Source organism: Pan troglodytes, chromosome 10 (assembly GCF_028858775.2).
Source record: "Pan troglodytes isolate AG18354 chromosome 10, NHGRI_mPanTro3-v2.0_pri, whole genome shotgun sequence".
Lineage (NCBI taxonomy): Eukaryota > Metazoa > Chordata > Mammalia > Primates > Hominidae > Pan > Pan troglodytes.
The window spans coordinates 74,036,895-74,057,419 of NC_072408.2; the positions used below are offsets into that span (position 1 = coordinate 74,036,895).

Below are 20,525 nucleotides of genomic sequence, written 5' to 3' on the forward strand. Positions count from 1 at the left end.
ATTGAAACACCACCATGCTCATTTGTTGACATGTTGTCTATGGCTGCTTTTACAGTATAATGGCACAGTGGAGTAGTTGTGATAGAGACCTTATAGCCCATAAAACCTAATATTTTTGTCTGGTACTTTACAGGAAACATTTGCTGACCTGTTTTGTATTATCCATTCTAAAATAGTAAGGGAGAATTTCTAATTATGCAGTGTAATTAAATATGAAATATGAATTATTAAGAAGTTACCCTATACCTGTGGAATTTCTTGTATTTAGGAATGGATTGTCTTACCCTCATCTGTAGAATAAAGCATTTCCCAGCTATTCTTTTTTAAAAAGCATATTACTGAAATCTTCAAAAGGAGAGAGAATAGCATAAAAACTGCCATGTAGCCATTTCCCCCTTCAACAGTTATCAACATACGGCTAATCTTTTTTTTAATCTGTATACCTCCAGTTTTCCCTACCCCTTTCCCCTTAGTTTATTTATTCAGAACAAATTCCAGACATCATATATTAATTGTAAATTCTTCAGTACGTATCTCTAACTTTAAAGAAAAGTGCTATGCCATCATCACATCTAAGAAGTTTAATCAATTCTTTAGAATTATAAAAAAATTCAGATTTCTATCTCATTTTTATGTTTTTTTTTTTTAAATATAGCCCAGATAATATTCATGCATTGTATTGTATTTGGTTGATATACCCATAGGTTCTCTTTATATCTTTTATATTTCCCATGGAAATTCTTTGTTGAAGAAACTGGGTTAACTGTCCTGTATCTTTCTGCATTTTCCTGATTGCGTCCTTGTGGTGTTCTTTCTTTCTCTCTCTTTTCTTTTCTTTTCTTTCTCTTTCTTTTTTTTTTTTCAGTTCTGGGGTACATGTGCAGGATGTGCAGGTTTGTTACATAGGTAACTGGCTCCTTTTAGTTAGATCTAAAAGCCTGATTGTATTTGGAATTTTTCTTTAACTTTTTTTTTTTTTGCAAGAGTATACTTACTGTGGTATTACTCAAGTGGTACATAGTACCTGGTTATCTTTTTGTGATGCTAAGCGTCAGTGGGTTCAAGTGATGTCTGCCTGATCTCTGGTTATCAGTTTTTCATCTAATGGTTTTAGCAGCCACTGAGTGGCACCGTGAGAGCCATGATTTCATTAGGGAGGTGCAAAATGGTGATATCTAATTCTGTCACTCTTTCTTCATGTATTAGTTATACTTTTTCTACAAAAATAAACTTTTTCCTCATTAACTCTGCATGATGAAAATGCTTGATTTTTTTTTTCCCTTTCTTTACGAGTTTTCAGAAAGAGTTGGTTTTCTAGCATTCTCCAAAGGTGGTCAACAAGATTTTTAAGGTTTTCTTTCCCCAAGTATCACTATAAACTTACAAGCTTTGACGTATAATATGATTCACCTTTGGAATCATATATATATATATATATATATATCAATATGTATATATGTAATGCTGAAATAGTCCTGTCCTTGGGCAGTGAGAGCCTCTTTAAGTTGGTTCCTGAATCCTTTCTCTTAACCCCATTGCTTCTGTTCCTTGCTTTCTTTTGCAGTAAGATAATCCATGTTCATTTTATGCATTTCCTGCCCAGACCTAGAGTCAGCCATACCTCTAAGAAGCCCTGGTTCCTTTAGTTTACCCATATATTTTTGTTTTATTTAAACTCCATGTCATTCTATTATAACTGCTCCTTCCTCCAACAAAATCAATCTGTGGAGAAAACTGCCTTCTAATAATGTACTTTCTTAAAATTGAAAAAGAACATAATAGTAATAGAAAGTAATTTAGAAAGTTGCAGATAATTACAAGTTCATGATATATCCCTACTCTTGAAAGTTGGAGAGAGAAAAAAAGAACATCTGTATCCTAGAATATATCTAGGAGTTAACAAACTGCTTCTTTGCTGGGATGATGAAAGTAGTTTGACTGTCTCTTTCTATCTCATTCACTGGCATGTTTTTATACTTTTTTGGTCCTCTTTAGATTAGAAGGAAAAAAAATGACATCTAACGTGCTAAGTATTGTATAGAATTGTATTAGAGTACTAAGAATCTAATAACTGTTACCTTTTAGGATTTATTATTATTATCTTAATTTAATGAGTGATACTTTGTGAAACCCCATGGTCTTTATATTTAAATAAAGAGATTAAAAGATTTGATGGTATCATTTAAGAAGTTAATAAATAATAAATTTTGTTCACATACATAAAGGGATTATAAATATAATGTTAAAATTAATAAAACCCACCTTTATAACCATAACAATTGCATCTAGCTCACATTTTAGAATATATTATGAACAATTTAGGATTATGCCTTCATAGAATAAATGCTCTTCATTGGAGTATCTGTTGGTGTTCTTTTTTGTCAAGTGAGTTTTTTTTAGTCATCAACAATGTAGACGTTAGTAAATAACTAGAATGCTATTTACACAGCTGCCATGATGTTTCGTACTGAGACATGGTTTCAGTTTTAATGAACTAAACATCTGCTCCTAGAAAAGCCGAAGCCTATTATTGCTTTGGAGAAATGAACGTTTTCATTTACCACCTAGTATTTCAGTCTGCTAGCTTAGTTTTACTATCATTGTGTCTATTTTTTCTTTTAATAGGAGCATGTTAAATGGGTTCATGCTGAAATGGTAAATAAAAACTCCGAGTTAAAGCTGATTTATGTGACTCCAGAGAAAATTGCAAAAAGCAAAATGTTTATGTCAAGACTAGAGAAAGCCTATGAAGCAAGGAGATTTACTCGAATTGCTGTGGATGAAGTTCACTGCTGTAGTCAGTGGGGACATGATTTCAGACCTGGTATGTATGTTTTATCTAGAAAACTTTTTGATGTCATAGACCGTGTCCTTACTCAGCTTGGCATGATGGAAATCTCTGCTTCTATTAAAATCATCCTCAAGTAGTTACACATTGAATATCCCTCATCCAGAATGTTCGGAACCAAAAGGGTTTTAAATTTTGGATTTTTTTGGATTTGGGATGATCAACCTGTATTACTTATTTTATCTTGCCTCATTATGAGGAGGACTGAGAGGCAGAATCTTTAGTTTCATTCCCCACTGTAGTCTGTAGTTTAATTGCCCGTGTCAATTATGGACAAATATGGACATATATGTTTACTAACCAATAGTGGACATCTTTGTGGCATTTATGACATCTAGGTATTCCTTCACATTTGTTGAAGAATTTGCATCTGTTTCAAAGTTGTCATCTTTAGTCATCATTCTGGGGGTCTTTTCAGCACCCACATACAACTCCTCAGCATTAAACTTTGATGAGATATTTTTAGTGACCTTTTTCTTCACCCCACCACCTAATCCTACAGTCATAGCCTAAAGTAAGTTACTCAGAATTGTTATATGCAAAAAAATCTTAAATTCAAAAATCCAACTCCCTGGCTTCAACCTGTTTTCCTTCTGAAGCTTTTCACACTCATTAGGATTTGCTGGATCCCTCTTTTAATGCCTGCGTATTTATCCAGGCTCCTGTCCCTACATAGCAATCACTCTGTTTCCCGTCCAGACACTGTGCTGTTGCCCCTTACTTCTGTTATATTTGCCCTGGACTGCCTGGCCATTCTGCCAGCCTGCTTCAGGCATTGTGCCTGAGATGCTGGATTCATCTAGACTTTTGCTTTTCCCATTCCTGCTGCTTGGCTACTAAACATTGTCAAAAAAACAAAAATTGCATAACTCCATTCAGCTTTTCATTATCCTCAGCTGTCCTTATACTTGTCCCTATTTCAACTCCTTTATACATTTCTTCCAACAAATGTCTCATATCATTAACTTTCTATTCAGGCCCTAACTTGTACTTAGCAGATGCTTTCTGCCTCACAGAAAATAGATGCCATCAGGTATGAACAGCTCCTCTTTCTACTTTCAAACATTAGTAATCTTTTTTTTTTCTTTTGTTAAGGCAGAAAAGACCACTGCTTTATAAGGCTAACCATGACCACTCCCGTTTCATCCTTTCCTGCCTTCTTAAGATCTTGCACTGCCAAGTTCCTCACTCCTTCACCTTCAGTCTCTTTTGTCCTCTCCCTAAAAACAGAAACTAAAACACCCTTCTGACCTTTTAATGTTATTGTCCTCTTTCTGTTCTTTCTGTCACCATCAGACTTCTCAGCTTACCATCTCCATTTGTCACCTTTAACCCATTCTGAACTCATTGAATCATGCTTCTGCCACCACCATACTACTGAAACAGGTCATCGGTGACCCACCCCCAGATGAGACCACTTCATCAAGTGGTCTCATCTTCATTCCTCTTCCCACTTCACTTCAGTAACATTTTATATATTCACCTCTCACCTTGCCACATTCTACTCCCTTGGTTACTGTACAGCAATGCTGTTCATTGTCTTCCTTTCCATTCTCACCTCCTTCGCTCTTCCTGTCTTCTTTTTAAATATTAGTGTTCCCTAGGGTTCTGACCTCAGTCTTTACCCTTTCTTACATTTCTCCAGGGATAGTGAGCTTGTAGCCCGAAGACTGCATTCTCTACCTACAGAATTATTATGGGCATTGTTTTTATTTATTTATATATTTTAAATGGATTTAAATGCCTTAAATGGGATGTATACTCCTTTCTATTAAGGACCCCTCTTTTCTTAACCAGATAGCGCCACATAGTTGTTACCTGGTGGCCACTGAAGTTACCTGATTTGTGACTCTTGCCCTATTTTCAACCTAAATGGTGTGATTCCTTATGATTATCACCCTTGCTTAAGTATTACCATGACTTATGTTGTCTCTGTGGATCTGCTGCCGAAGTGTAAAACATTATTCCCATATCTAATTATCTAACTGCTAAACTTTAAATTTATACTCCTAATTGTTTATCAGAAATGTGTATCTAAATTAGCATGACCAAAACTAAATTCCCCCAAAAGAACTGCTCTTTTTCTTCTCAACTGGGAATATTTTCCCCATAACTCTACTCGACATTCTAACCAAAACCTTTTTGTTTTCTTCACCTTTCCTTTCTCCCTTCTCCTCTCTACTCCCAAGCAATTTCCCCTTCAGTCTTCTCTGTCTTAGAAAATCATCCACTCACTCACATGTTTGCTGAAGCCAAAATTTTAGCAGTTATCTTTATCATTTAGGTTCCAGTCAGGAGATAGTTATTTGAACAGAGAGAATTTTTTAGAAAGAATTGTGAACTAGGTAAAAAGTAGCTAAATAGATAACTGAAAAAGTAAAAAGAAAACTAAGATATCATGGAGTTAAAAACTGGAAGAAGCAACAACCACCTGTAGGGCTGGGAGAACAGGAAGAAAAGATTGGAACAAATAAGACTTAGAAACTTAATGAAGAGGGCTTGTGGAACTGAGCTCCCTGGTGCTGGAGTCTCTTGGTAGAGGCAGAGGTGGGGTACATCTGTGATAAAGCTGGTTCTCCAAAGGCTGAAAAAAGTGCCAACTGTATTTAGTTGCTCTTAAGGAAAGAAGTGCTGCTGCAGGGATGAGAAGCCTTGCTGGGGTGACAGTCACAGGAACACAAGCAAGCCCACAGGAAGCAGTTAGGGAGGAAGCAGCCATGGTGTTGTCCATCCAGGGCCAGCAGGCAAAGCTGAGGCGTAGTGTGCAGAGTCCTTGGTGCAGCATCCCAAAGCACAGTATAGAAGGGTGGGGTTACAGATGCCAAAAAAAAAAAAAAAGGATGATACACCGTCCTTGATTTACCCTCCCTTTGCAGATCCAGTCCACCACTAAGTGTTGTCAGCTCTGCCTCTAGAATGAATCTCAAGTTTGTCTACTCTCTGTGCACCTACGTCTTACATACAGTTGAGCTCCCTTCCACTGGTCTACTGCAGCAGCTTCCTAAGTAGTCTTTGATTCCGGTCTTACCCTTTTTGTTCATTCTCCACAGAGCAACCAGTGATATTTTCTAAATACACATCAAATCATGTTACTTCCCTACCTAAACTACCCAGTAGCTACTGTGTACTTAGAATAAAACCCAGCATTCTTAACTGGGGCCCATAGGGTAATATGTGATCTGCCCCCATCTGTCTACCTGATTTCCTACTCTTCCTCTCTTCTTAAGCCCCAGCATACTGGGCTTATCATTATGAGCACTTACCACTCTCTAATGGCATATTTATTGGTTTACTCTTTGTATTGTCTTGTTTCTTTGCTTGAATTATAGACACATTTGCATAGCATTTTTGTCTTGTTCATCACTTTATCTTCAGTGCCTAGGGAAATGCTTGGCACACAATTTAAAAGGTGTTCAACATTTATCTATTGATGAATGGGTAAATCCAGCACTGTCTCCCTCTTCCCTGCCACCTCCGTATCCCAGTAGTCACTAGGACCTGTAGGTTCATGTATGTCTCTTTACTCTTTTTGATTTATCCTGAATGTCATGTCTCATTTTATATTCTGTATTATTTGTTTTCTGGTCTGTTACTGCCATCTTTTAACTGGTTTTCCTTCAGTGTTTTGTCTATTCCAGTCTGTATTTTGCACTGTCACCAAAAGATGGTTTATGAAGCATAGGTCTTTAAAAATTACATGATGGGCTCGGTGCGGTGGCTCACGCCTGTAATCCCAGCACTTTGGGAGGCCGAGACGGGCGGATCACCTGAGGTCAGGAATTCAAGACCAGCCTGGCCAACATGGTGAAACCCCGTCTCTACTAAAAATATAAAAATTAGCCAGGTGTGGTGGTGTATGCCTGTAATCCCAGCTACTCGAAAGGCTAAGGCGGGAGAATCGCTTGAACCCGGGAGACGGAGGTTGCAGTGAGCCAAGATCGTGTCACTGCACTCCAGCCTGGGTGACAGAGCGAGACTCCATCTCAAAAAAAAAAAAAAAAACAATTACATGATGACTCCTCATTTCCTGCAGGATAAAGTCTCAGCTTAGAATCAGCTGGTTGAATTGTTCATAGCTTTTCTTAAACCTGCCTTGTACATAACAGTGTCAGTCAGGGTTCAGGCAGAGAAGCAGAATCACGATGAATGTTATGGGATAACGGTTTTACTGTAGGAAGTAGATCTTTAACAGTTGTGGGAGGAACTGGGGAACTGAAGGTCTGAAGAGGGGAGTTGGAGGATTAGAGAAAAGTAATGGATTGATACCTAAGCACTGGTGCAGGACGACAAGGCAGAGCTTGTAGGGAAATCTGCAGCTGGCATGTACAGTGGCAAAGGGGACCCCTAAAGGGAAGTTCGTGGAAAGGTCTCTGGTAAGCTACTTCCTGTGAGTAGCTATCGCCTCTGTGGGTCTGCTGTTGATTGGCAAGACCTGCAGTTGGGAGGAACAGCTGAATGAGGAATGGAAAAGAACTAGGATGACCTAGAACTGGCTTGAACACTTCTGCATCTGTCCATCATCCTCTCTGTGTGTAAAGACTTTGAAGGAGTGATGTTAGCTGGTTCACTTCTGCCACCAAATCTTGCACAAGTCCCTCTTCTGGGTCAGCTCTAACTTGGAACAGGAAAGAGATTCTGGGAGATGTAATTCACAGCTTAATGGATTGGACAGTAAATCCATCCACCACAAGACTCTGTGACTTAGCCCCAGTGAACTGCTTACTGTTATCTGAACATACTAATTTCATGTCAGTGTATTTGCAGTGTATATGCTGTTTCCTCTGCGTGATGTTCGTCTCTTCCTAGTGAACTTCTGCTCATTCTCTTAAGACACAACTCAAGTATTATCTCCTTGAAATCTTCACTTCCCAAGCAGCTGCTCTGTCCTCTGTGTTTTCATAGTAGTCTTCTACTTAGCATGTAAGCAATTTCTACCACATTTTTTTCACTTTCCTCCAAATAGTTTAAGTACTTAAGGGAGATTAAGGACAATTTATCTAGTGATTTAGGTGCTTATAACACTTTGAGCCTAGAATGGTTTCCGAGAAATAGGTTATATACAAAGCAGTGCCGCCCTTACCAAGCTTTTTTTGGTCTGATGACACTAGGTGGTAGCAGGGCTTTGTCTGATGGCCTGTTTTATCTTTTGTTAGTTGTAATAAATTAAAACACTGTGGCTATACCCACTGTCTCTTGAGTCCACCGTGACCAAGAGTAATGTCTGAAATAAACATAATAAAGCCTGCCCATCAAAGAGGCTAACACAGAACTGCAAATTTACTGCTATAGATGGCTGTGGAAACAAAATTGTAGTAGTCATCGATTATCTGCATAATGTTAAAAGATATAATTTACTCTAACTCTTAAAGGATAGAAAAAGGGCCACTTTGTTTGTTTTTTCAGATTATAAGGCACTTGGTATCTTAAAGCGGCAGTTCCCTAACGCATCACTAATTGGGCTGACTGCAACTGCAACAAATCATGTTTTGACGGATGCTCAGAAAATTTTGTGCATTGAAAAGTGTTTTACTTTTACAGCTTCTTTTAATAGGCCAAATCTATATTATGAGGTATGTAATTTTTATGTCAATTCCTTACTTTTGTGAAGAATTACGCAGAGGGGATCTGCCTTTTTATTATGTTTATTTACATGAGCAGCAGTTAAGTACTTACAAAAATTTTTAACATTAGGAGGTAATTATAAGTAGATTCTGTAATTAGGGCTTCATTCATGTATCTTTTGCTACATAAACCTTTGTTAGATTAAACAGAAGACACTTGCTAGGTGATACTTTTTATAAAATATATGAGTAAGTCATATATCTTTGTTAAATTTCTGTATGTTCTTTTTTGTATAAAGATGGGGAGAAAGGATGGAGTGATACTAAGGACCCTAATAACATCTCTGTTCAAATTAATTACTAAGTGATAGAAGTATTCATATGCCATTAAAGATTTGCCAATTCTATTTGAATTTTATTTGATAAACTTGAAAATCAAATAACCTAACAGCTGTCTTTTCTTTCTTTCTAAACCCTTTTAAGAATAGATTTAATATTTTTCTGAGTTTTCATTAAAGAGTTATTTATGTTATGGTTTGTTTTTATAAAAGTAGCATCGCAAAATAAAAAAGTCTGCATCCTTACAAGTTGTTCACTGCTCATGTGCTTGCTATTCTCTGGTAAATTAAAAAAATAAAGATCAAGAAGAGTCTGGGAGGAGGAACAGATGAGTCAGATGGGTTGAATCCTATGAGTAAGTGAAAGAGTAATAGAAAAAAAACACTATGGTCATGAAAGAACTGCGTCCTGAAAGTTGTAAGTAGACAGCCACTTGGATGGTACTCATTCATTTACTTTTTAATAAGTTAAGTTTTTTTTAGGTTCGGCAGAAGCCCTCAAACACTGAAGATTTTATTGAGGATATTGTAAAGCTCATTAATGGGAGATACAAAGGGCAATCAGGTAATGTAAAAACAAACCAACTTTGGAGACAGAGATAACTTTCAAAAAGTGACTTCATATCATATTGATAATTATACTGATAACTGAATAACACCAAAAAAAATTAATGTATAGCAGAAGATACTTGAAAATACGTGATAAAATTAATTCACTTGATCTTAGAAATTGGGTGTGACATTTGCTTATACCATAGATTATGAGTCGTCAAATTGCCTGATTTACTTTTGCTTATTTACACTTGCTTTAGAATAGACCTGATGACTTAATGTTAATTATCAACAGCACATATTTAGTATGTATCCACTGTGTACAAAATAGTGGATTAAGCAACTGATATTCTAAAGGGATAGAAAATACACTCCCTTATAGTAAAGGACACGTTAAAGCAATAAATAAATCCAGTAGTACATACTGAATAGATTAAGCACAGATCGAGTTGTGAGTATATATACATGGTTTTCTGGGTTTAATGACTAAGCAAATGTTACTGAAGCAAAGAATTTGTGTAAAAGTAGCATTTTAAACTGTTCTATAGATTTTCAGGAGGTAGTCCTGGGTAAAAGGAGTTCTAGGGTCAAATGAATTTGAGAAAGGTTGCAGGTATTTATTCTGCCTGGATGTTCACAGGGTGTATCAGCAAACTAGAAGCTCTGACCATCCCTGAAAATAAAGAGAGACACCCATTTAACTTTGTTGAATGCAATGTTCTCCAAATTAATTTGCATGCAAATTAATCTAAATTAACCCAAAATTAATCTGGAGAACACTGCATTCATAGCACATTTGTTAGCATCTTACAGACATCAGTTTGAGAAATACTGTTTAGTGGGAGATAAAGTTAAAGAGAGAAAAGAGATAACAGGAACGAAAACTGATGGCTCAGGCTCATTTCTGCTTTAAAGGAAGCTGGTGCTCAAATCTGGAATTATACCAAAATGTCAATATATGCACAAGGCCTTGAAATTTTTCATAATTCTTTTTTTCCTTCTGTGCATTGTATTAATCAATGTCCTGAATGTGTGTGTTGAAAACTATCTTCCAGGAATATGCCATATCTATCTAACAAATGCACATATTTTACTGCAGGAATCATATATTGTTTTTCTCAGAAAGACTCTGAACAAGTTACGGTTAGTTTGCAGAATCTGGGAATTCATGCAGGTGCTTACCATGCCAATTTGGAGCCAGAAGATAAGACCACAGTTCATAGAAAATGGTCAGCCAATGAAATTCAGGTTAGGTATATATCTTCCATAGAAGCCTAATTTACCTTTAAAATATTTAAACTTGATTTAATTAACTGATAAAATGTTAAAATATTTCAGGTAGTAGTGGCAACTGTTGCATTTGGTATGGGAATTGATAAGCCAGATGTGAGGTTTGTTATCCATCATTCAATGAGTAAATCCATGGAAAATTATTACCAAGAGAGTGGACGTGCAGGTATGTAGGACTCAAATCCAGAAGTAAATTTTTAGAAAGCTTTTCCCAAAAATACATTATAAATGTTTAATAAGTCTGTATATTTTATCTTTATTGGATAGTATTTTTAGAACAATGTATTTTTAGCAGTTTGACACTTACTTGCATATGGAGAAATTTTTACTTATGTTCTGTTATCTGAATTGTTTCTTTTTATGTGTGTTAAGATAATTTGATGTTCATCTTTGCCTCCTGAATTTTTAATGAGTGATTTCAAATCTATAACTTAACTGGATTATAGACACATTTTTTAACTTAGTAGAGCTGATTATTGATGTCTCTTTAGAGTTTTTTTTGAGGGTACCCATTACAAATTAACTTCCACATCTCTAAAATTTCTAGATGTAGTATAAAACATTGCCTGCTAATTTTACCATATGTCATTTTTACATATTTTGAATTTGTAAATGTAATTCTGCAGTCTTAAGGTTTCTTACACCACAGGTCGAGATGACATGAAAGCAGACTGTATTTTGTACTATGGCTTTGGAGATATATTCAGAATAAGTTCAATGGTGGTGATGGAAAATGTGGGACAGCAGAAGCTTTATGAGATGGTATCATACTGTCAAAACATAAGCAAGTAAGCCACATACCTTTTTATAACTTTTATCAATTAAAGCAAAGTATATGACATCGTTTTTAAGTTCTTACTAAATACATTGGTGTAACACCAAAGTGCAGATCCATAAAAGCAGATGTTGGAGGGTAGGAACCAGTACATCAACCTGTATGATCTGCCTTAATTCAAGAAAAGATGCCCTATCTTTGAGATAATCCTCCAAAACTACTTTTTTAATTGAAGGTTTTTGAGACACATTGATAGCAACTTGAAGGCTTTTTCCCTCTGGCACTGCTGTACAGTTACATGCTTTAATAATTTTGAAAAGGTCTATGGTTAAAATAGGCATTTTAAGAGTCAAGCTCAGTAACATGTGCCATCTTGCCAGCTCATGTGTCAATGAAATACCAAGTTTCTCCTGAAGAAGTAAGTTTAAATCTACTTAGGGTGGCTTTAGACTAGATAGCTTCCTGAAAGCTTTCTGTCATAGTTATCTTTGTGCTCTTATTGCCTATCACATAAGAAATGCTCAGAAATGTCAAGGTGGTAAATAGCAGCCAGACAGTGATAGAAATGTTCTTTCTTTCCAATAGATACAATAATCTAGTTAAAAGAAATGAGAAAATGAAAATGTCTTCAAAAGGCCAGTAGATTCTCATGAAGCATATTTTAAGGTTTCGACTCAAATGTTGCTACTTTATTAAAATATAAGAAACTATTTTACTGTCAAGAATATTCTCCTAATAGTTGCAAAACATTGAATTTAAAAATGGAACTCAGACAATTTTTTAAACAGTGTTTATCAAGAATATGTGGGGAAAAAAGTCCTATGTTGGGGGCACAATGGCCCCCCAAAGATGTTCACGTCCTAATTCCTAACCTGTATGTTACCTCACATGGCAAAAGGAAAGTAGCATTGCACATGGAATTAAGACTGTTCATTAGCTGACCTTAAAATAGGGAGATTATTTTAGATTGTGTGATGTGAGAAGAACCTGACACTCTGATTTTGATCCAGTGAAACCCACAGTACACTTCTAAATCTAAACCACAGAAATGTAAGAATAAATTTGTGTTTAAAGCCACTAAGTTTATGGTAATATTATGGCAGTTATAGGAAGCTAATACAGTATATAACTGTGTAAGCTGTAATAGAGATTCTTAAAACTTTATTATATCCTTTAATAATTTGTGTCTTTAAATGTGTTTGCAGATGTCGTCGTGTGTTGATGGCTCAACATTTTGATGAAGTATGGAACTCAGAAGCATGTAACAAAATGTGCGATAACTGCTGTAAAGACAGTGGTGAGTTTGTTGTTTTGTAAACCTTTATAGGCTAATACAGTCATAATGCCTAGTGACAGAGATACGTTCTGAGAAATGCATCACTAGGTGATTTTGTCATTGTGCAAACATCAAAGTGTACTTACATAAACCTAGATGGTATAGTCTCCTAGGTTATATGGTATAGCCTATTGATCCTAGGCTACCAATCTGTACAGCGTGTTGCTGTACTGCATACTGCAGGCAGCTGTAACACATGGTTAAGTATTTGTGTATCTAAACATAGAGTAAGTACAGTAAAAATATGGTATTATAACCTGGGTGACAGTGAGACTCCGTCTCAAAAAAAAAAAATATGGTATTATAATCTCTTGGGACCACTGGCATGTACGTGGTCCATCACCGACCAAAATATTATGTGGCACAAAACTGTATATACAGCTGGGACATGAGAGAAGTATTAGACTTCCAAATGGATTTAAAAGATTAAAGTGTGAATCAGATTTTCCACAATTAAAACTATCAACATGAAGTTTTGAAACAAAGGTGAATAAAAGGAAAAGTCTTATGTGTATGCACACATTTTATATTGCTATACTGAGGATGTGAAATTTTTAATAAATGAAGGAAAATATTTGAATTTTTCTGAATAGAAATGCTATTCTATAAGAAAAGGGTAACCATGTGATAACCTCTAATACTTTATAGTCACTAATTGAGAAGAAAATGTAGGGCAAAATAGAGATTATAGAGAATCACTTTTGATCCAGTTAATGGCTAGTCATAGGAGATTTACTTAAAATTCTTTTAAATGTAGATCAGCAGGATTTGTTTTCTGAGCATTGGTCACAACCCTGCTGATCAAAACAGGATCTGGTCAAAACAAGATATAGCAAAGAAACTGGCCGAAACCAGTTAGAACTAGAAAATACAATGTATTTGCATGATGTAAGACACTCCCACTAGCACCACGACAGTTTACAAATGCCATGACAATGCCCGAAAGTTACATGGTTCTAGGAACTCCCTAACCTTTTCTAGAAGATTCATGAATAATCTGCCCCTTATTCAGCATATAACTAAGGAGTGGCTATAAATATCACTAGTGAGCAATGTACAGTGCCACTCTGCCTTTGGGGTAGCCCTGCTCTGTCTATGGAGCCGCCATTTTCCTATACTCTATTGCTAATAGACTTACTTTGCTTTCACTTTACTCTGTTGGCTTGCTCTCAGATTGTTTATTGCATGAAACTGGGAACCCTCCTGGGCTGAGTCCCAATTTTCGGATTTGCCTGCAGCATCTTGGCACTGTATTTTAACTTTTTTTCATCCGTGTGTTGTATTTCAAGATCTGGACTAGCCAGTACCTCATGGTAAGACCTTACTGAGTTCTGATGCCTTGTTAGGTGGAAGCCACTGTATTTTTAACTTTGCAGACAGAGAAATTTATGAGTTTATTAGACCATCTTATAAAATAACAAGAGTGTTATATATAAATCAGAGTACTGGTCTCTTAATAATTGGGTTATCAGTTGAGGACATTCTTGTTGCTAAATCAGAGTTCACTCAGGAGCCTATACTAGAACAGACAGGGTCTCCTATAAAGCACACCTCTTAGTAACTTAGTAATCATGTCTGGCAGACACTTTCTGATTTCTAGAGTATATGGCAGGGCTTCTGATAACCAATTTTTTTTTTATATATCACTGTAAACCCCACAATGCTTACAGAGACCATAACTTGGTCTAGTGACAGAGACTTGAGGAATAGCCTAGTCTTAATTCAGAATACATTTAAAAATCAATGTTTAGGGTGGCTCACATTGATAACCAGCTTTAAACCAGTTTAACTACTTAAGATAGCCTATCTTTGCCCTCATTTCTAAATCCTAATTACCTGCTACCATATTTGTTTTATTACAGCGTTTGAAAGAAAGAATATAACAGAGTACTGCAGAGATCTAGTCAAGATCCTGAAGCAGGCAGAGGAACTGAATGAAAAACTCACTCCACTGAAACTGATTGATTCTTGGATGGGAAAGGGTGCAGCAAAACTCAGAGTAGCAGGTGTTGTGGCTCCCACACTTCCTCGTGAAGACCTGGAGAAGATTATTGCACACTTTCTAATACAGCAGTATCTTAAGTATGTACAAACTCATTCATTATTCTTTCAGGTTGTCTTTATGGTTTTTTTTTTAAAATTGCAACAGAATAAACGGTTTTGCAGTTATTTTATGTGAACTTTTAAATGCTATAGAAAGTAATTTACCTAAAACACTCAAACTTTAATCACTATAAAAAAAGTAACGAAAATATTTTCTTTAAAGACTTTATTTGCATTCTTGTAAATTTTATTATTTCAAGTCAATGTGTTAAAAATTACTGCGCATATAGTTATTTCTTTTATAAATTTGTTTTCTGATTCCTTCAAAAGCTTTCTTATTGTTGGCCTTTATTTTCTGCAGAGAAGACTACAGTTTTACAGCTTATGCTACCATTTCGTATTTGAAAATAGGACCTAAAGCTAATCTTCTGAACAATGAGGCACATGCTATTACTATGCAAGTGACAAAGTCCACGCAGAACTCCTTCAGGGTAAATGGCTATTAATTTTGTTTTATATATTTTAAAAAGTATATTAAAGCCTATGGGATGCTTTTCTGTCATATTCCCCTAGGTCCAGTTGAACATGAGAAAAGTCAGTTTTCTGATTAGATTTCTGGGTATGGAAGAGAGAAAATATAGTTTTCTGTAAAGATATAAGTGAAAGAATTTAGACTGGCCTTTTAACATAAACTAGGGGTTTCCAGTTTCTTGGAGTGGGAGGACTCCGTTTGAATATCTAATTTTGTTATGCACTCTGCTCTTATTTGGTTGTGATTACTAATAGTTGAGAAGTCTGTTTCTGCTGTTCCAGTGGTTAGAAACCACTGTTTTAAACCAAATACTATCAAGTCTGCAAAAGCATGTCAAGTGCCATTGTGTCTAAGGACATTTGAGGTCTTTAGAACTTCTCTCACAACGTAGCCCCTTTTATTCAAAATAGAGCTCATATTTGAATAGAAATTTGTAGATAAAAAACTAGACCCCTGTATACTTAAAAAGCCAACTGATACAGAAAGAATATTTTGAAATATTTAATCTCATGAGAAAACTGAATAGCTGGATTTTTACCAAGGTGCTTGCTTTGTTATTTTTTTTTTTGTAGGCTGAATCGTCTCAAACTTGTCATTCTGAACAAGGTGATAAAAAGATGGAGGAAAAAAATTCAGGCAACTTCCAGAAGAAGGCTGCAAACATGCTTCAGCAATCTGGTTCTAAGAATACAGGAGCTAAGAAAAGAAAAATCGATGATGCCTGACATGAATGTTACTAAATTTTCTAATTAAAGATGGTTTATGCATGTATATGCCATTATTTTTGTAGTTAGACAAGTTTTTAAAAGAATTTCATAGATATTTTATATGTATGGATCTATATTTTCAGAGCTTATCTCTGAAGATCTAAACTTTTGAGAATGTTTGAAAATTAGAGATCATGAATTATATAATTTTCCAGTATAAAACAAGGGAAAAATTTTTATGTAAAACCCTTTAAATGTAAAATATTTGAGAATAAGTTCATATAATCGTCTTAAGTTTTTTATGCCTTTATATACTTAGCTATATTTTTTCTTTTCACATAACTATCTTTTTGAAAGCAATATTATACTGACAAGGCTCACTGAGTGATACTTTAAGTTAAATATGTAGATCAGGGATGTCCAATCTTTTGGCTTCCCTGAGCCACATTGGAAGAAGAATTGTCTTGGGCCGCACATAAAATATGCTAACACTGATGATAGCTGATGAGCTTAAAAAAAAAAAAATTGCAAGAAAAATCTCATGTTTTAAGAAAGTTTACAAAAAATGTAAAATATTTGAGAATAAGTTCATATAATTGTCTTAAGTTTTTTATGCCTTTATATACTTAGCTGTATTTTTTCTTTTGACATAACCATCTTTTTGAAAGCAATATTACACTGACAGAAGTTCACTGAGTGATACTTTAAGTTAAATATGTAGATCAGGGATGTCCAATCTTTTGGCTTCCCTGAGCCACATTGGAAGAAGAATTGTCTTGGGCCGCACATAAAATATGCTAACACTGACGATAGCTGATGAGCTTAAAAAAAAAAAAAATTGCAAGAAAAATCTCATGTTTTAAGAAAGTTTACAGATTTGTGTTGGGCTGCATTCAAAGCTGTTCTGGGCTGCATTAGACCCGTGGGCTACAGTTGGACAAGCTTGTAGATGATTTCAGGTTATAAAACCAGAAGTACAATTCAACAAAAAAGGAGTAAGTCATCAATATAAATATTAGCAAACGAGATATTGCTACATCTCTATTTAAAGTAAAATACAACCGATTTTAAAGTTCCTGAAACCATAGCCATATTTTGACATTTCACAAAGAATGGTTCTAGTCTACTAGAGTACATTTGGCTAAGTAGATAACTTACCTAAATTTGCTCCAAAGCTAAATCACAAGTAAACATATTTATGTTTAAAACACAGAAATAAATAACTTAAGATTTTTATCTAAGCGGTCAGTGTTGTATTGGAAAGATATATCTATAAATAAACTTTGAACTGATTTCAAACTTAGAATTTATGTTTTTATATTTTTCCACTAATATCATTATCACTTCTGTAATTTTCAGTGTGGTCATCATTAACTCAATACAGTCATTCATTTTATTGACTTGTGATTTTTCTGGTGTCATTTGGAACTTTATATGATTCCTGAAGAAATTCCATTTTTAGTCAAAATAATCTTCTATATCAATATTTGGATCTAGAAGATCTTCTCCATATGATGAAAGATTCATTTGGTTTAAGATTAGGTTTTCAAATGTTTCTTCTAAATCAGTTTCACCAATTAAGACAGCTCCCATCATTCGTCCATTTTGCATGACGACTTTGATGTATTCTTGTCCTTTGGTACATCTCAGCATTAATTCATGATCTGAACCTAAGCCCTGTGCATTGTATTTTCCCAGCAGTACAACCTATATTTAGAGATAAAAAGGTTATTGTCATGAGTATCAAAAAGAAAATGTAATGGGTAGTTATTTTGTGTCAAGTTTGAATAGCCGCAGAAAACTTATGCCACAAAATTTCATAACTAAAAATGTTATTGGGGAGAGTCCCAAAGAAAATGTTTCAACAGCATGCGTTAATTCTACAGATGACACTACCACACACTCTACACTGACATTAAAAAATTCTGGTGAATATAGTCAAATGTTAATGTTTAATATTTTAACACTAAAAATATCTAGTGAATATAGGTAGGTGATTCTACCAATCTATATGAACATTAAAACTATACAGTAAATATATAAATATGTAGGATGTGGATACATTAAACCATGTGGAGTCGTGGTTTAAAGATTTGGCAAGGAACTGAATTAGAGCTTTCATGGAAAAGTTTCTTAATTTCCCTGAGGCTTTTGAATATGTTTCTCCTTCTCTGTAAATTAGGGAAAAAAAAAAACCCAAAACAACCTTTGTCAGAGTAATGTGAAGAGGACTGAATAAGATAATAGATACAGGAAAGCTCTTGGTTTATTTTTGAGTACAATAGCAGTTAGTTCCCCTCACAAAGAAAGGATGAATCACAAGTAAAAGTTAAAAATGCACCAACAAGTAACAGATCTAGAGAGAAATTTTTTTCCCTCTTAACTAAAATAGAATAGTGGTAAGGTGGATAATTATCAGATGATTAGGGATTAAGACTAGCAATAATACCAGGTATTGGTTTGTAAGAAATGAAAAATGTCATTTTTTTGTAGATGATTAAAACTATGTACGTTTTTATTCAAGCAAGAAAATCACATGATTTATCATAGTCATAAGACTAACAAGCAGAGAAGGCATTAATATGCTTAACTATCTTACCTTATAGTTAAAAAATTTTGTCACATGAGCAAACAGTTCAAAGCTGAAATCCATGTCAATAGAGTCTCCTGAACTCGCTGCAGCCATGCACTTTGCTGCATACCATCCCATCTGTCTAGCCTGGGTCCACAGCCTCATCTGAAATGATGAAAAAATGTTACACAATGTCATTTTTCATGATCATTATCTGAAAAATGTTAACCTTGTAAATTCACTTAAAGGAGTTCAATGTTTGACAGTCTTTCTGTCATCTTTGCCACAGAAGCAGTCACCAATGGATAACTAATCAGACTGATTTTTGGTATTTGTTAATTCTATCTAAATTACTGCCTCTAAAATTAAAAGATGATACCAATCACACCTGTTTTAGTAGCATTTCTATTAAATATTATGACTATATTAAGCTATACCAGGTGAGAAAAATGTTTTAATTAACCAGTCCCTTCTTCAAAAATTTGTCATCACCATTAACAGAGATGTCAAATTATCACTGAAGAATTTGTTCTATTTTCCAGCAACCTTCATTTTTATGCACTAGTTAAGGTCTGCTGTGCTGTTAACCTCAGTGATTAGACAGACTCTTGGTGCCTCACCAAGACAACATAAATATCTCAGCAACTGATTCTGGGAAGTCATTTAAATTGTTTTGTATGACCGTATTAATTCATCTATTGTATTTTTATTTTATTTCTATGAAGTTTTGAGACTCCCTGGTATAAAAGAACACGGCCTTTGACAAAATTCAACAACCCTTCATGCTAAAAACTCTCAATAAGGTATTGATGGGACGTATCTCAAAATAATAAGATCTATGACAAACCCACAGCCAATATCATACTGAATGGACAAAAACTGGAAGCATTCCCTTTGAAAACTGGCATAAGACAGGGATGCCCTCTCTCACCACTCCTATTCAACATAGTGTTGGAAGTTCTGGCCAGGGCAATCAGGCAGGAGAAGGGAATAAAGGGCATTCAATTAGGAAAAGAGGAAGTCAAATTGTCCCTGTTTGCAGATGACATGATTGTATATCTAGAAAACCCCATCATCTCAGCCCAAAATCTTAAGCTGATAAGCAACTTCAGCAAAGTCTCAGGATACAAAATCAATGTGCAAAAATCACAAGCATTCTTATACACCAATAAAACAGACAAACAGAGCCAAATCATGAGTGAATTCCCATTCACAATTGCTTCAAAGAGAATAAAATACCTAGGAATCCAACTTACAAGGGATGTGAAGGACCTCTTCAAGGAGAACTACAAACCACTGCTCAAGGAAATAAAATAGGATACAAACAAATGGAAGAACATTCCATGCTCACGGGTAGGAAGAATCAATATCGTGAAAATGGCCATACTGCCCAAGGTAATTTATAGATTCAATGCCATCCCCATCAAGCTACCAATGACTTTCTTCACAGAACTGGAAAAAACTACTTTAAAGTTCATATGGAACCAAAAAAGAGCCCGCATCGCCAAGTCAATCCTAAGCCAAAAGAACAAAGCTGGAGGCATCACGCTACCTGACTTCAAACTGTACTACAAGGCTACAGTTACCAAGACAGCATGGTACTGGTACCAAAACAGAGATATAGACCAATCGAGCAGAACAGAACCCTCAGAAATAATGCCTCATATCTACAACTATCTGATCTTTCACAAATCTGACAAAAAGAAGAAATGGGGAAGGGATTCCCTATTTAATAAATGGTGCTGGGAAAACTGGTTAGCCATATGTAGAAAGCTGAAACGGGATCCCTTCCTTACACCTTATACAAAAATTAATTCAAGATGGATTAAAGACTTACATGTTAGACCTAAAACCATAAAAACCCTAGAAGAAAACCTAGGCAATACCATTCAGGACATAGGCATGGGCAAGGACTTCATGTCTAAAACACCAAAAGCAATGGCAACAAAAGCCAAAATTAACAAATGGGAT

General features: G+C 35.3%; 2 protein-coding genes across 2 annotated transcripts in view; one reads left to right on the forward strand and one right to left on the reverse strand.

Moving 5' to 3' along the window:
* The window catches only part of RECQL (RecQ like helicase), a 32,672-nt gene extending 15,387 nt beyond the window's left edge, over window positions 1-17,285 (forward strand). Inside the window, exons 7-16 of the mRNA XM_520788.7 lie at window positions 2,626-2,824; window positions 8,252-8,418; window positions 9,231-9,312; window positions 10,399-10,547; window positions 10,638-10,755; window positions 11,239-11,377; window positions 12,570-12,661; window positions 14,563-14,782; window positions 15,105-15,234; window positions 15,848-17,285. Coding sequence (XP_520788.3) covers window positions 2,626-2,824; window positions 8,252-8,418; window positions 9,231-9,312; window positions 10,399-10,547; window positions 10,638-10,755; window positions 11,239-11,377; window positions 12,570-12,661; window positions 14,563-14,782; window positions 15,105-15,234; window positions 15,848-16,000 — 1,449 coding nt within the window. The 3' untranslated portion in view covers window positions 16,001-17,285. The remainder of the gene's footprint in view (window positions 1-2,625; window positions 2,825-8,251; window positions 8,419-9,230; window positions 9,313-10,398; window positions 10,548-10,637; window positions 10,756-11,238; window positions 11,378-12,569; window positions 12,662-14,562; window positions 14,783-15,104; window positions 15,235-15,847) is intronic.
* The window catches only part of PYROXD1 (pyridine nucleotide-disulphide oxidoreductase domain 1), a 33,616-nt gene continuing 28,045 nt past the window's right edge, over window positions 14,955-20,525 (reverse strand). The window contains exons 11-12 of the mRNA XM_520786.9: window positions 18,582-18,719; window positions 14,955-17,689 (exon numbers count right to left, since the gene is read on the reverse strand). Coding sequence (XP_520786.3) covers window positions 17,441-17,689; window positions 18,582-18,719 — 387 coding nt within the window. The 3' untranslated portion in view covers window positions 14,955-17,440. The remainder of the gene's footprint in view (window positions 17,690-18,581; window positions 18,720-20,525) is intronic.